Genomic DNA, 16,030 nt, shown 5'->3' with positions numbered 1-16,030 from the left:
CTGCTCCTCCTTGCCCAAAGGAGCACATACCGGTCCTGCGGATGGATTAAGGACCTTCTATGGCTCTGTCCAGCTCTCCTAGAGTAACTGCCTATCTCCTGGAATCTCCTCCATGGCCTTGAGACTGTGCTGGAAGACACAGAAAACTTTTGGGCAATGGCATGTACTGATGTGTCATCCTGGAGAAGTTGGACTACCTGTGCGTCCTCTGCACGGACCAGGTATCGCCTCATGCTACAAGTAGTGACACTGACCATAGCCAAATGCAAAACTAGTGAAAAAACAGTCAAAAAGATGAGGAAGGAAAAATGTCAGTGGCCTCCACCTGTTAAAGCATTCCTGTTTTGGGGGTCGTCTCATTGTTGCCCCTCTAGTGCACCTGTTGTTAACTTCATTAACACCAAAGCAACCACATGTTAATACATAGCACTGGTGTTTGTTTTCTTGATTTATATAAACTGTCAATGGTGCAGGGAAGTGAGAGGAAAAGGGCATAGGGGATGGAGCAATGTCTGAGAAAAGTTGTGAAGATACAGATTTATTTTTTCATTTCATGCTTCTGTAAGGACATTGAACAAATTTAAGATCACATAAGTACTAAGTGTTAGTTATCTGAGTGCCACTAAAACCAAAATAAGTCTTTGGTGCCCCTGTATTTAACTTGCTGGTCTGCCACGTAGCTTACAGTGTTGACTACCCTAATATAATAACAAAATTCTACAAAATAGAAGTGTAATAATCATCCCTACCCATTATTCCAGATACTTTATACAAAGAACACATTAACAATCCAAGTAATGCACACTGTCAGTTTTTACGTGAGATAGCAGCTATGGGGAGCAGTGTTTTCCAACCTTTTTTTTCTGTGGGGGAACACTTTTTGTAACCCAAAAAACCCCAAGGTACACCACAACTCTAGAAACCACAAAAACATTAAATCTCTTATATGGAGTAAGATTAATGTCAAAAATAATTTGTAATTTATTCACACCAAATTTATGTATGAATTATATTTGCGCTTCTGAAAATTACAAGTACAATTCTCAAGTGTGAACAAGCTGTCACGCTCCTTGAGGGCATGATGCAGAGCTCAGAGGGGCATGCACATATACAGATGGGGTTAGGATTTCAGACCTGCGCAAACAAAGAGAGATAAAGAGTCAGATCGAGTCGTCGATCAACTACAAGGGAATAGAACGGGAGAAGAGGCAGTGAAAACTGTACAGGGATATATTTATTATATAATACTTTAAAGAAACAAAATACAAAGCATCCCATTTTCAGTTCATTGTGCATAAATATTAATTTGTAATTAATTAATTAATTAATTAATGTAATTAAGACTCATTTTTGTCATGTTAAACATTGTAATTAAATAGCATATTAATTACTTCAGAACTACAATTATGAATGGTCTAATTTTGTGAGACAGTTTTGCTGAGAAGTTTGCAGTACGGAGGTGAAAAGTTCAAAATTGCATGACTTAAACACAGTTGAAGTGAGAAGATCAAAATTGCATGACTTAAACACAGTCGAAGCGAGAAGTATTCTATTGATCAAATTGGCCACAGCTACTAAGGTAAAAAGAACACAAAGAATATTGGGAAATCAAGGTACAAGGTCCTGCCCACTGACCAGTGCTATTTGCATGTCGAGAACTTGAAAATGAAAATGCAAAGTGGAAAATGAAAATATACTGAGCAGCAGGTGGCACCAGTGCTTATTTGCATTTTACTTTTCATTTTTGCAGCTTTGTTGCTTTTTAGGCAGAGAATGAAATTGCAAATGATGTTCATTAATTCTGTTTAAAATTTTTGCAGCATTCTTGCCTGTAGACTTTGAAAATGAAATTGCAAATGGTGTTTTTTCATTTTATTTTTAATTTTTGCAGCATTCCTACATGTAGACTTTTCATTTTGTTTTTTGCAGAAAATACCTCCCATATAAACCATGCTTAAATGTAAATAAATCTGCACATACAGGGTTTAATCATTTTTAATTATTTACTGCACTACAACTTTTTTTTACTGTTAAAGTATATTTACTATATTTATGAAGGTGATTTTTTTGTTTCGTGTATCAGCTACACTTTCATAATTCTAGAGATGTAATTATAAATATGGATTACCATTTTAATTATGTAATACTTGTTTCCTACCAAAACTTATACTGTATAACACACATCAACAAATCATAAAAACAGTACAAATCATTAAAAGGGCCGCAAATGTATCAAATGTTATTAAGTTGTTTATCAAGGAGAAGAAAACTAACATGCTTAACAGGGTTACAAGTAAAAGACACATTTTGCCATGAAGTTAACAAGCATATTGATTACTATGTAGCAATTTCAAAAATCATCTTTATAGTTTCTTTTTCCAAATAAAAATGTAAGCTACTGCATTTAAAACAAGCTTTCTGTCCAAACTAAAGTGGTGTCCATTTTAATTAAAGAACAAACTAAAAAGGTCTGAAATCATTAAAGAAGCTTTTCTTGCCATTTGTCTAACTGTATGGGACGACTTCATTATGACTTCTCTTGATACTTCCTCAGTTTATTACTCCACTTTTTTTAACGTAAAGGCTACTATTCCAATTGCCTCATGCTCTCTGCTAAAATGAGCCTTGACTTGATGCTTTTAATGCTGCAGGATAATAAAAAAGACACACTGGCTGAACTATTATAATACCCTTCATTAAGGAGAGCTGCAACTAAATTACCATAAAGCTTGCAAAAGCAAGGGGTAAAATGATCATATTTTGTGACTGGCCAATTTACTGATCACTGACCCAGTCTTTTTTAGTAAAAATTGGTTAATTTATACTGGCAGCCAATTAATGGGAGAATCCCTAATATTATCTATTTGCTACCAGTGAGAGAGGAAGTGTTATTTTTTCAGGCTAATACAATTTCAGTTTAGTTTCAAAGAAATACTTTTATTTTTATTTTAGCATTTAGTATAATATCACCTATTTAATTTTTATTTCACTCTCAATTACAATTCCAGTCTAAGGCTGTATTTCACTATACTTCTTAAAATAAAGCATTTCACTGAGTTGCACTGACAGGCCAAAATTGACAAATATACTGAGCTTCTTTCTTTCTTTTATATGCATAAGAGTAATGTAATCATACTGCATTTTCTATATTTTTTCAGATGAGATATCAGTGTTAGTTATACCCTTAAATTCTTCACCTGGCATTTTTGCTAAGGTGACGTTTTTGGCATTCTTTCATCTATATGTGTCTAAAAATGTCTTTGTGGTATGAGTTAAAGTAAGTCTTCAAATTGTGGAACTCTTCCATTTTAACTACTGCAACACTGCAAATGATTTTGTCTGAGTGTTGATCAAAATATGAAATGCTCAAAGGCTGAACCTTCTTGTTTGAGTAATGTAACTAAAATAACAACCAACTCAGATGTCAAACTTATTATAATGCTGCTAATATCTGAGTATTATTAATCATTATCTTAACCAGGTGTTAGGCTTTCCAGGACTTGATTATATACAGACAGTTAACTAATAAAACACAAAATGCGTAATTGAAAATTTTGTTTTTATGTAGATTTTATGAACAGTTATTAGTGCAGGATTTTAAGACATTGTCTGTGGGTTTCTGTGGTAAGCTGGAATGTCAAAGAGTTGCCAAAGGCAAATGGTATATATTTTGGGTCTGGTGACCATGGTTAAAGTGACTCCATGTTCCTTGACTTTGCAAAAGGCCAGGGGCTGCGGATCACTGGATCCTGGTTCCAGCATCATGAGCTGCATTGTTGGACTTGGTACTCCAATACTGTTGGTGTGGTGAAGGAAACTGATCACATCCTCGTGGGCAGATACTGAAGGCTCCTACAGAACTACAGGGTCAACTGAAGTGCCCAGTTTATGAATTCTGACCACACAGTTGTTGTTGCTACTCTGAAGATCCAGCTTAGGTCCAGCAGGTTACCACCTACTAGGAGAATGAGGCTGGACCTGGCCAGACTTGAAGATCAAGTAATCTCTGAGCAAGTGACCCACATCCTGCTTAATAAGGAATCGAAGCATTACACACATCCAAATCTATTCCTTGGAAAGTTGCATTCAGGGTGGGTGATGGAATGGTCCTTATGGATCATGCTGCAGTTGTGACCCGCTAGACTGGCTACTTTGAGCAGCTGTTTAAAGATGATCCTTTGGCTAGAACATTGGCTATCTCTGGGCCCACGGTTCTTGAGTCATGCTCCTCGAATTAGGTGTAAACCACCCAATCTCACTGAGATTACACAGGTGCTGAACCAGCTGTGGATAGAGAAGGCTGCACAGATCTGTGGTGTCCAGGGTGAACCTCTCCAGGCTGGTGGTAAGGCTATCCTCCTGGCATCGCCTTACTTTGCTTTGATTTGAGAGACAGGCATCATCCTAACTGGAAAACAGAACTTGTCGTCTCTGTCTTGAAAGGGAAGGGTGATCGCCTAGATTGTGGCAACTACAGGAGGCTAACACTGCATTCGATGCCAGGTAAGGTCCTTGCTAGGATCATCCTCAACAGGATCTGTGATCATTTGCTCACCTATCAGCGACCGGAACAGTTTGGATTTACACCTAAGTCTACCATCAACTCCATCCTGGCACAGAGGATTCTCTTTGAGAGCAAACACGAATATCAGCAGAGTTTCTTTGTAGTCTTTGTCGATTATTGTAAAGTGTTCAACTTAGCTAATCAAGCTGCCCTGAGGGACATCCTGTGACTTTGTGGGATAACCGCTAAGTTGCTGGATATCATGGCCGACCTGTATACTGGTACAGGAATTGCTGTGCAGAGTTGAGGCAGAACCTCTGTGTTTTCCCCAGTTGATTCAGGGGTTCATCAGGGCTGTGTTCTTGCTCCTACTCTGTACAATGCTTGCATGGACTTGTGTTGGGCAGGTCTATGAGGTCCACCATGTGGGGGATATCTGTTGGTGAAGAAAGATTCACTGATCTTAGCGGAGTCAATGGAGATTCTGATTGGGGCTCTTAAGAGACAGAGAGAGGAGGCTTAGTGTCTGGGCTTGTGAGTGTCCTGGATAAAAACCAAGACCCAAGCTTTTAAATACACTCTTGGACACAGCCATCAGCAATGTGTCTGTTTGCAGAGAGAATGTTAACATCATTGAGAGGTTTACTTTCCTTGGCAGGGACATTAACGTCACTGGTGACTCTTCCTATTAAGTCAGTAGAAGGATTGGGAGAGCATATGGGGTTATAAGGTTGCTGGAAAGTGGTGTGTGGTGCTCCCTAAATCTCTGCGAGAGGATGAAGGTCCAAGTTTTAGAGTCTAGCTGCTTCCTGTTCTGCTATATGAATACTAGACATAGACGCTATCAAGTAACCTGAGACAAGGACTGGACTACTTCGGTGCTGTGTTTCATCAGAGAATCCTTGGGTACTGCTGGTTTGCCTTTGTTTCGAACGAGCGAGTGGTTGCTCACAGATTCCTGAATGACGCACAATACCTGCATTGTAAGGGAGTGCCAGTTATGGCATTAAGGCCATGTGCAATTCCCCAAGGGTGATCCAGCTAGCAGGATCCTCATCGCTGAGGACCAGAGAGACTGGGCCAGGTCAAGGGGATGCCCATGTAAAACCTGGCTGCGGCAGACTGATGGTCACTTCTGTAGGGTGGCCTGGGCCTTGTGTCTGCCTCAGGGGTTGCCAACCGGGATCTTGAGCGGTTTCATTGTGTGCTCTCCATCCTGACCTGACCAGTATATACACACTGGATTTTAGTATGTGAATGACAGAACCTCTCCTTTACAAAACAACTACTGTATGTTAACAACCCAAACTAAAGCTATTACTTTCTCTGTCAACACTGTTTTCTCTGTTTTTGTCGCCCTCTCTTTTCTATTTCCAAATGGCCAAACAGCAGATGAACTTAATTTCTCAACTTTTTTAATCTCTTATGACAGTGTAAATAAATATATACATTTTTAAAGTAACAGTGTTGTATGTTTCTGCTACTATTCTATAAGTGTTAGTCTGTGCATATGATTTTAGCCTGTCTTCAGGAAAAGTGTTGATTACAAATAAATTGAACTGAGCATAATTATATATAAAAATATTACATGGTAACAGAGCTTTATCCATAAAGCAACAACATTTTAATTTAGATTTTATGTCTCCTTCCCATGTCTTACAATAGGCTGTAACTGTGTTCCTGGTAACATGAACTGCATCTGCTGGGCAAGCATTGCTGCAGCAGTTTTTTGTTGGATCAGATTGTTGCGTCCATTGATCTCAAGTTGAGTTTTCAGATGAGGTGGAGGGTGCAGGTACTTGCAGTTGTCTCGTGTGCACCGACCCTTTGAGAGAAAAAAAAAAAACAAAACACAGCATTAATATTAACAAAAAATACATATTATATACAGGTTTTGAAAAATGAATCGTTTTAAAACAAACATTTGTGCCAATTTCCTTTCAATGCAAATATAAGCCCTAATGAAGCTCGAAAAGAATGTTTCTTGTAAAATAATTACATTTCAGATGACAAGTTAAAGTGTAAAAGAGCTAATAAGAAAGACAAAGTATATGGGATTAAATTACACCATTGTTTAAAAGAATTCAGCATGAAAATAACTTTACTACATTTTCTTACAAATACTCTGTAACAAGTCCAATAACGGTCATATAAGAAAAAAATAGGATGACCAAAAGGGTCAAAATGTAAGAAGAAAGTGACAACACTCACAAAAGACTGAAAGCACAAATAAATATGATGAAAATGCAAGGAAATTAAAACACAGAAAAATAATGAAAAAATAAAGAAAAAGCCAAAATGCACATGTATTGTTGAAACTGTAAATAAAAAGTGAATACAGAAATAACCTCATCTAGGAATAAAAGAATAATACAAAGAAATTGAATTTAAGGATTTGGTTTATCATCCATGTTACTATTAAACTGGGACGTCTCTTTATCCAAAGACATAAAACACATGTGATCAGTTAGCAGGAAAAGACCTAGTTAACAAATAATGTGATTTTAAAGTTGAACACAATAAACTCAGAGCTACAGTTAATTGTTTATTCTTTCTGCCTCCCAGTATTTAAACCACTTGCATGCCCCATGACTAAGATTTTGTCTGTTTCTACTCTTTTCCCTCATCTCCCAGTCATATTCTGTGCCATTCCAGAGTGCACTTGTTCCCTAATTATCTTTAACAGGGTCACTGCCCTTTTTACTTTAAATAAATGATCTAAATCAGGTTTCCTATCCTGTGCTACTTAAACAAATAAGAAAATATACACATTGAATAAGATTTACATTCATTCATAAACTTTGTTAAAAGAGCATTTTTTAAATTTTCTATTCACTTCAAAGAATCTGTTATCACAGATTTTTGTAACAGTGAGTCATATTCAAAAATAAGTTATAACAAAATTAATTACATGTATTAGTAATGTACATAAAATGTATTAAATACAATTTTACAATATCATGTGGATGAATGTACCTGATGAAGATTTAAATCTATACCAAAGTCTCAAGCTAAAATAGAGGATTTTTCTTTTGTCTTTCTTCTTTGGGAACATTCGCTTCCCGGATCCTCCCTGCGTGGAGTTTGCATGCTCTCCCTGTGTCTGTATGGGTTTACTCCGGGTACTCCTGTTTCCTCCCACAGTCCAAAGACAAGCAGGTTAGGTGCACTGACGATTCTAAATTGTACCTAGTGTCTGCTTGGTGTGTGTGGGTGGGTGTGTGTGCGCCGTGGCACCCTGCCCAGGGTTTGTTTCCTGCCTTGCGCCCTGTGTTGGCTGAGATTGGCTCCAGCAGACCCCCGTGACCCTGTAGGATATAGCGGATTGGATAATGGATGGATATATATTTAATTGTATTACTCATTATTAGGAATTTGTCAGTTTAAAGAGATATTGTTTTTTGTTAAAAAAAATTAAAACTAAAAGTTGAATCACAATATCCACAGAATCACTATACTTTAAAAATCACAACACATATTGAATCAGTAGTGTAATATTGCTGTAATATCAAATCAAGCTATCTTTGCCAATTCCAACCCCTACTGGTTAAGATGGGAAATAACACCAACTTCCGACATGTAGGATATTCTAGAATAATTTAAATTAATGCAGATGGTGCTAGATAAAATGCAATATATATGGAGCTGTTGCATTTTAATGTAAAAATATAAAGTTTTAGACATGGGATTTAAAATTATTGGATATCATTTAACTACACACTGAGGTGTCTGAAATGTCAATGTGTACCCTTATGAAAAAAAAACCTACAATTATACCGGACTCATCACTATTCACAGCTAGAAATTGCACTGAAATGATTAAGAAGACCAAAAGGATGTTGGATTATATCACCCACTGTACTGAGTATAAATGAAGAGTGAGAGTATTCAAGAACTGTAACAATACTTCTGAGGTCTCATTAGGTATAATTTATGAAGATTTTTTTTCTACACCTTCAAACATAACAGGAAAAGAGAAAACTATAGACATGAACTAATAGAATTGCAGTATTACGAGATAGTACGGCTATGAGGAAAGACTGAAGGAGATTAATATTTTCTGCTTAAAAAACAGGGATTAAGAGGTAACATATTAGAAGTACTTAAAATTATGATGTGACTCAGTTGGGTGGATGTAAGCTACTTTAAAATACCCTTTAGAAAGAGGGACACATATGGCACATGATTATGGGTATATTTCACATGCATACATTGCAAGTTTTCCTTCACAAACAAAACTATTCATGCATCAAATAAGAAACCATGTAATGAAGTAGGTATAATACCATGGACTTTTAAACTTGTACATCGAAATTAATCACCCGAGATCAGTCCATAACATTACTGACAACCAGACTATGTTGCAGGCAAATTTATCAACATTAGTCCAAAATAAATATACAAAAAATAGTGAAATGAGACTTACGTATATGACTTACCAGATTATAATCTTGCCAGTATACTGTGCATTAGTATGTACATCAAACTTCAAAAAACGCTAAAGCTTTAGTAAATTATATGAAATATAAGGAAAGAAGTATTTACACTATTGGTGCTGTTTGTCTGCTGAAAGACCTTTTTGAGGGCAACATCAATAAAATAAAGAGGTAATCAGTCAGTCAGTCATTATCCAGCCCGTTATATCCTAACTACAGGGTCACGGGGCCTTTAAAACAAATCAGCCATATTAGTTTTTAGTGAAATTAAAAATTCACTGACATACTATCAAAGTGAAGAAAAAGTTCAAATTATAGAAAAACCTATAATTAATAGACAATTATCATTACAAATTCCAAATACAAAATAAAAAATACCTAGCTATTAACTTTTGATATACATGCCTGTGTTGCACCAGGCAGTAAGTGGCTTATGAATAGTACAGGTTGTGTACTTGCCTGCCAATACATCCCTTCTTACAGACAAATATTAAGTTATTACTTCTGTAACACACTGCATTCATTGCTGGCTTGGAGATGCTTAACATGTGTGTGTGTGTTTTGGAAGGAACTCACTACAGTTCTTTCTGCTGCACAATGTTGTAGGAAACAGTCCTTTCTACTGATAAGTTTGATCAAACACCACAAGCATGTTACTTCCAGAGTAAGACTTTGCAGATGAAGTGTTTTGAAAGATGCTTACCAACCATAATGTCATTTTGAAGAACTAAGTGTAGATATGGGTAGATCTGATGTTTGATGTTACAAACAAATAGATGTACAATTTATTTATTCACTGTTCACACACAGACAGCATCAACAAATCAGTTATTAGGAGTATGTGTTGTACTCACTCTTAGTAACAATAGTACTGTAAAGTGGTAAAATGAGTGGTAACTAAAAGCTGAAAATAAAATATGGACATTTTGTTCTTTGCCAGATGGGTTCATGGGAAACAAAGTAAATACTGACAGCTTTTGGATACTAAATTTAAGAGCCGATCTTAGAAAGTTAAAGTTTTGAGTTAAACTCATATTAATGTTTGCTTAATTTGAAAAGAATATAAATTTCTTTCATAGTCATAACTTATGGTATAGTCTTTTCCCCCTATAAGTTAGCAAGAGATAGAACCTTCTTAATGTAACTGAAAAACAATGTGATAATAAGTACAGTACATAGGGACTTAAAAGACCCATTTTAAGTTTAGAAATGGGATAAACCTACAGTTTTCTGACCGTTTTGAAATGGTTCAGAAATGTTAAGTAAATAGTAACGATTTGAGATGTAACAAGATTAAGCTTAGAATTGAACTTTTCTTAACATTAATTTTTTTTTTTTTTGTGTGAACTGTTTTATTTTAAAACTTTACTAAACTTTTAAAAATGAAGATATTTTGTCTGTGGAATCATTTCTGCGCGTCAGGCTTTTGTTGAATCCCATTTTTTTTGAGTTGAAGCTGCTGAACTTTGGTAATTTTGGAAAAATGCAGCTACACTAAACATGAATCACCCCTGGATGAAACATCAGTCTATCATAACAGCTAAGGTCTTGTGTTTTTATTCTATAATTTTGCTGTTTCTGTATGTTACTATTACATTTTTCATTATGGGCAGTATGGTGGCGCAGTGGTAGTGCTGCTGCTGCCTCGCAGTTAGGAGACCTGGGTTCGCTTCCTTGGTCCTCTATGCGTGGAGTTTGCATGTTCTCCCCATGTCTGTGTGGGTTTCCTCCGGGCAGTCCGGTTTCCTCCCACAGTCCAAAGACATGAAAGTTAGGTGCACTGGCGATCCTAAATTGTCCCTAGTGTGTGCTTGGTGTGTGTGTGTGTGTCCTGCAGTGGACTGATGCCCTGCCCGCATTTGTTCCTGCCTTGCGCCTTGTGTTGACTGGGACTGGCTCCAGCAGACCCCCTGTCACCCTGTGTTAGGATATAGCGGGTTGGAAAATGACTGACTGACATTTTTCATTATTGGTGGTGAAATATGTAATTGCTCAGTACATATTCAACCATCCGTGGATGACATCATTGAAACCTTCTTCTATTAAAGTATATTTGTTACCTGACTTTCTTAATTTGAGAGTTATTTATCAGAGGGAAGATGCTTTTCAGTGATGTTTTGAAGAAGATTAGTTTGAGAGTATAACAGATAACTTAAAATATGGTGAGTTTTGAGACTTTGAATTTGTGTTGCCTCTTTTGCTTTGATTAATGTCATTTGAAAAATTGAAGTGTCAGAATCCTGGATGAGTAATAACCATGAGCTTGGTAGATAATAAATAAATCTGTCTTTGTTGTTTAAAATAAAATCACAAAGCTCTGGTCATCAGTGTCTTTTGATCAGTGTTATCACAACAGGGGAAACACACTCTCACTCACTTGTATTGGCTGAATCCAGAGTCAAGTCAAGTCAAGTTGGGGAGCATGCACTGGTACAGTGCGTTGCCACACCCACTACACAATGAAGCACCTCGGGATCCCGGTACGCAACATCCCCCCCAGGCAAACATGTGGTCCAGTCCCACCCTCCAAAAATTACCCTCTATCTGCCTCAGCCAGGTGTTACGTGGGCGACCCCTTGGCCTGGTCCAGCCACTCAGGTCTCCAACAATGAGGATCTTACGAGACGGATCACCCTCAGGGAAACGTGCCACATGTCCGTAGTGCCATAACTGACGCTCCCTCACAATGCAGGTAACATGCCACATTAGGGACTCCATGAGCAACCACTCATTCGACACAAAGTCAAAACAACGGTACCCAAGGATTTTCTGGAGAGATGCAGTACCAAAGAAGTCCAGTCTTCATCTCAGGCCACTGGATAGCATCCATGTCTCGCAATTATAAAGAAAGACAGGAAGCACCAGGGGCCTCATGCATAACGCCGTGCGTAGAATTTGCACTATAACATGCCATAAGCACAAAAGCCGAAATGTGCTTACGCACAGAAAAATCCAGATGCATGAATCTGTGCGTACTCCAACTTCCACGTTCTTCCGCTCCATAAATCCCGGTCAGCGTGAAAAGTAACGTTCATGCACGCGCCTTCTGTCCCGTCCCCAACTCCTCCCAGAATTATACCTCTATGAATATGCATATCAATATAAATCACCCTTAAGCTCAGCCTTCTGTGAAAAGACAATGGAAAAAGCAAGAGGGAAAATGGAAGAATTTCAGCGAATACCAAGTGGAGGCAAGGAAAACTATTTATTGGTTTAAACAGTGGTATAAACAACAAAAGGAAGCTGATCGCCTGACATAGTCGCACAGTGCCCAAAATAAAAAAGAAGTTGTTACATATCAAAGTCACCGTGAAAAGGCGAGTTGTAGCCCACCATCTGAGTGTCATATGATATTTTTTAGGGTACAGAAAAAAAAAAAGGCACACAGTAGGAAAAAGCACGAAATGTCAACTTCAATCTCGAAATTTCCACTTTAAAAACGTAGTTTATTTTGTCATTAAAGTAGAACATTATAAACTTCATCTTAAAATTGTTTAATTAACCAGTTTCTCAAATCACATCGTAACTAAAGTAGCATGTTAAATGCTTTGTTTTGTATTTGATCTTTCTTGTGCTCTTTGTGTGTGAATCACTACGTATTCATTGAGTGCATTTAAAGTTCTTGGGATGAAACTGTTTCTGAACCGCGAGGTCCATACAGGAAAGGCTTTGAAACGTTTTGCCGTGGCTGAGGCAGGGTGGGCTTGATGCTGTATACCGATATTTCTCTTTGCGATCAGCTGCTGCTGTGATTCCCCACTCAGATACAGTGAGATAAATATTCTGAGTGTAGCAGTGAGAGTAATATGGAAAAAGATGGTCCGCTGTGGCAACCCTTAACAGAAGCAGCTGAAAGAAGAAAAAAAAGGTGCAGTGAGATTAACAATGCTAAAGCAGTTATGCTATTTGGAATACTATGGCTATTCCCTGGACCATTATATTGTTACAGGTTAATTACAATTAGATGCATTATACTAATAAACAATATGCAACTAATTTCAGTGTATTTATAAAGCCGCATCAGAAAAATAAAAGATAACCACACAGGTACAGTAGCACTGCTTTGATGCTGCGTGCCGCCAGTCTGCAAAACCAAGTGAAGAACTTACGTACAACATGGTATGAGGTACCGTGGAAAAGTGCGTGGCTTTACGCCAAGTGTTGGTTTTATACATCGCAATTTCAACGTGGAAACGTTGTTACGCAACATTTCTGTGCTGCATAGAGGCCCCAGGACTCTAAAGACTTGGACCTTCGTCCTTTTGCATAGATATTGGGAGCGCCACACACCCCTTTCCGGTGACCTCATGACCTCCCCATGCTCTCCCAATCCATCTACAGACTTCATAGGAAGAGTCACCAGAGACATGAATGTCATTGCCAAGGTAAGTAAACCTCTTGAAAAGGTCGACACTCTCCCCGCAAACAGAAACACTGCTGATGGCTGTGCCCAAGAGGTCATTAAAGGCCTGGATCTTGTTTTTTATCCAGGACATTTGTAAGCCCAGACATTCAGACTCCTCACTCTGCCTCTCGAGCGCCCTGATCAGAGCCTCCATTGACTCTGCAAAGATCACAGCATCGTCAGCAAAGTCAAGATCAGTGAATCTTTCTTGACAAACAGATGGCCCACAGCCGCTGGACCCCACAACCTAGCCCAACACCCAGTCCATACAAGCATTGAACAGAGTAGGAGCAAGAACACACCCCTGACGAACCCCAGAATCAACTGGAAAAAACGCAGAGGTTCTGCTATGACTCAGCAGCACAATATTTTTGTTCATGGTTTTGTTTTAAAGTGTCTCTGCATGAGAAAGTTAACTTCAAATGACAATAACAAGACACTTTGGTATCAACTCAATACCAAAATTCAGAAAATGATACAACACCATTTTTTACAGTATCAGTAGTACTAAGTGAAAATAGAGGAATTAATAATGAATGCCCATCAATACGTGAAACAGTGAAGAAGAACTGCATATGAAAATGACTAACGGTAGTGATCCAAAGCACAGTGAAATATAAATTAATTAAAATGAAAAAAGCAGAGGCAGGACTCCAGAAAGCATCTGCAGCACAGGGTATGTAGAAGCATGAATATTGTGTAGTACTCTTCAATACAAAAAATACAACCTGTAGCAATATTTGGTAATGTTATAAAGATGATTAAAAATCATTAAATGTTGGTTTAAAATTCCAAAGAAAAATTGTAACAATGTATTGGCATCAAAGCCTAAAATTAAACCTGTCTGTTTCTACCATATTCTCAAGAACATTAACTCACCATACAGTATAAAATTAAATCAGTAATTAGTTTGTGGGGCTTCATTTTATTTCATCATGGCATATCACTATCACATAATCTGCGTTTCTTCATCTCCTTGTAATGCCGAGCGTTGATTGCTATTGTGAACATTTACTCTATACACATGTAAAACTTAGCTTTTTGTACGCGTTTTGGCCTTTTATCCACATGCAAACTAGTTTTAGGTCCCTGAAAATGGAGCTTTTGAAAAATTCTGCCTTCCCTGTTTACATGTAGACAATGAATACACAATTTTTGGCTTGTAACATCAGTTTGTGCGCTGGTATCTTCTGTGATTGATGTCAGTGTATGTGCCATTATCTGTTTTGTTTACATGAGGCAATTCTGTGCAATTGTGGTCATAGCTAAAGTAGTGCTGGTGACTTATTGCACGTTTACATTTAAACATATAATTACTTTATCACTGAACTGAGCGACAGAGGCGCCCAAATGCGCTATGGAGTTCACTGCAACTTTGAACACTCCGATGACTCAGACCTCTAGTTTTTGGAACAACTTTGAGAACAATGTGGTTGTTGCTGAAGATAATTTTCATTTGTCATGGACACTGCTGTTGTCTTTGAGTGAGCTGCTTCTCCTGTACATTGAACGAAAGACAACTGTAATGAGATCGCCTGTCAGTAATCTCAAAAAAGTTGCCTGCACACTCCAATATTTAGCAGAGAGGGGAGATTGCGGAAGATGGCAAACTCCATTGGGTTGTCAAGACAGGTGGTTTCTAAAACAGTAAAGCAAGTGTGTGAAGTAATCACAGTCCACATTGACCCTGTGTATATACAAATACCTTTCACTGAGTCCAAAGTCGAGGAACTTGTACCAGTGTTTCACCAGGACTCATTTAGAAATAAAGCAGCCATCTACAAATTCCATGGATTATTTCAACAGAAAGGAGATATTTTCTCTTAACATACAATGCATCTGTATTTACAAGTGTTCATTTATAGACGTTGTAGTGAAATGGCTGGCTAGTGTACATGACACCCGCATTTTCATAAATTCCAAGCTGAACACACATTTGATAAAAAAAGGTGATGGACATTAATCTAAATTACATTCCCTTTGTTATTTATGCCTGCTTTGTGCACTTGACAGAGGATTTTTGCGTTGAAAACGGTGAGCACATGGATAAGATTTTGTAAAAAAAGGAAGGAGGAAAACTCCTTTTTAAAAAACACCCAGTTACGTGTGGACAAGGCCTTAGTAACAATATGAACATAGACAATGACGTTGGCTCATTCAACAATCAAGAGCTTTGCTATGATACAAAAGGTAAAGTAATGTAATCAGTTCAGTTCAGACTTACTGCCACATGTACAAAGTACAACGAAATTCTTGTTTGCACTCCTGACCAACATGCTCCATGCCATCACTCTCTGAGAATGCAAATCTCACTGTGCAGATTTTGTAAAATATAACAATAGACTACAATAAGCAATTAGAACCCTGGGCTTTTGTGGACCCACCAGTTCCACAGCCTATGAGAAGAAGTCATGTGTGGAAATGGTTTGCTTTCTAGACAAATGATCTGGGAAACATAAATTATTCTGAAAAACCATTCTGTAAACAATGGCTCTAACCAATGCAAACTAAAGCAGGAAACAAGTCAAATCTGGCTAAGCACCTTAAAGACTAACATCCTAATTTTATACAAAGACTGAGTTTGAATATAACGTTGCATTAACAACTTGTACCATAATGTGTTGTCCAAGTGTCCTTATGCAGAAATACATGTACAATAAAACGGATAAGACGTTATGGATAAGA

At 37.7% G+C, this 16,030-nt stretch overlaps 1 protein-coding gene across 2 annotated transcripts in view; it reads right to left on the bottom strand.

The window, feature by feature from the left end:
* The window catches only part of mbnl3 (muscleblind-like splicing regulator 3), a 183,661-nt gene that overhangs the window by 60,424 nt on the left and 107,207 nt on the right, over positions 1–16,030 (bottom strand). For both annotated transcript variants that reach the window (XM_039766224.1, XM_039766225.1), the window contains exon 3: positions 6,165–6,329. In XM_039766224.1, coding sequence (XP_039622158.1) covers positions 6,165–6,329 — 165 coding nt within the window. The remainder of the gene's footprint in view (positions 1–6,164; positions 6,330–16,030) is intronic.

Source organism: Polypterus senegalus, chromosome 10, assembly GCF_016835505.1.
Source record: "Polypterus senegalus isolate Bchr_013 chromosome 10, ASM1683550v1, whole genome shotgun sequence".
Classification (NCBI taxonomy): Eukaryota; Metazoa; Chordata; class Cladistia; order Polypteriformes; family Polypteridae; genus Polypterus; species Polypterus senegalus.
This window is presented reverse-complemented; position numbering and strand designations above follow the sequence as displayed.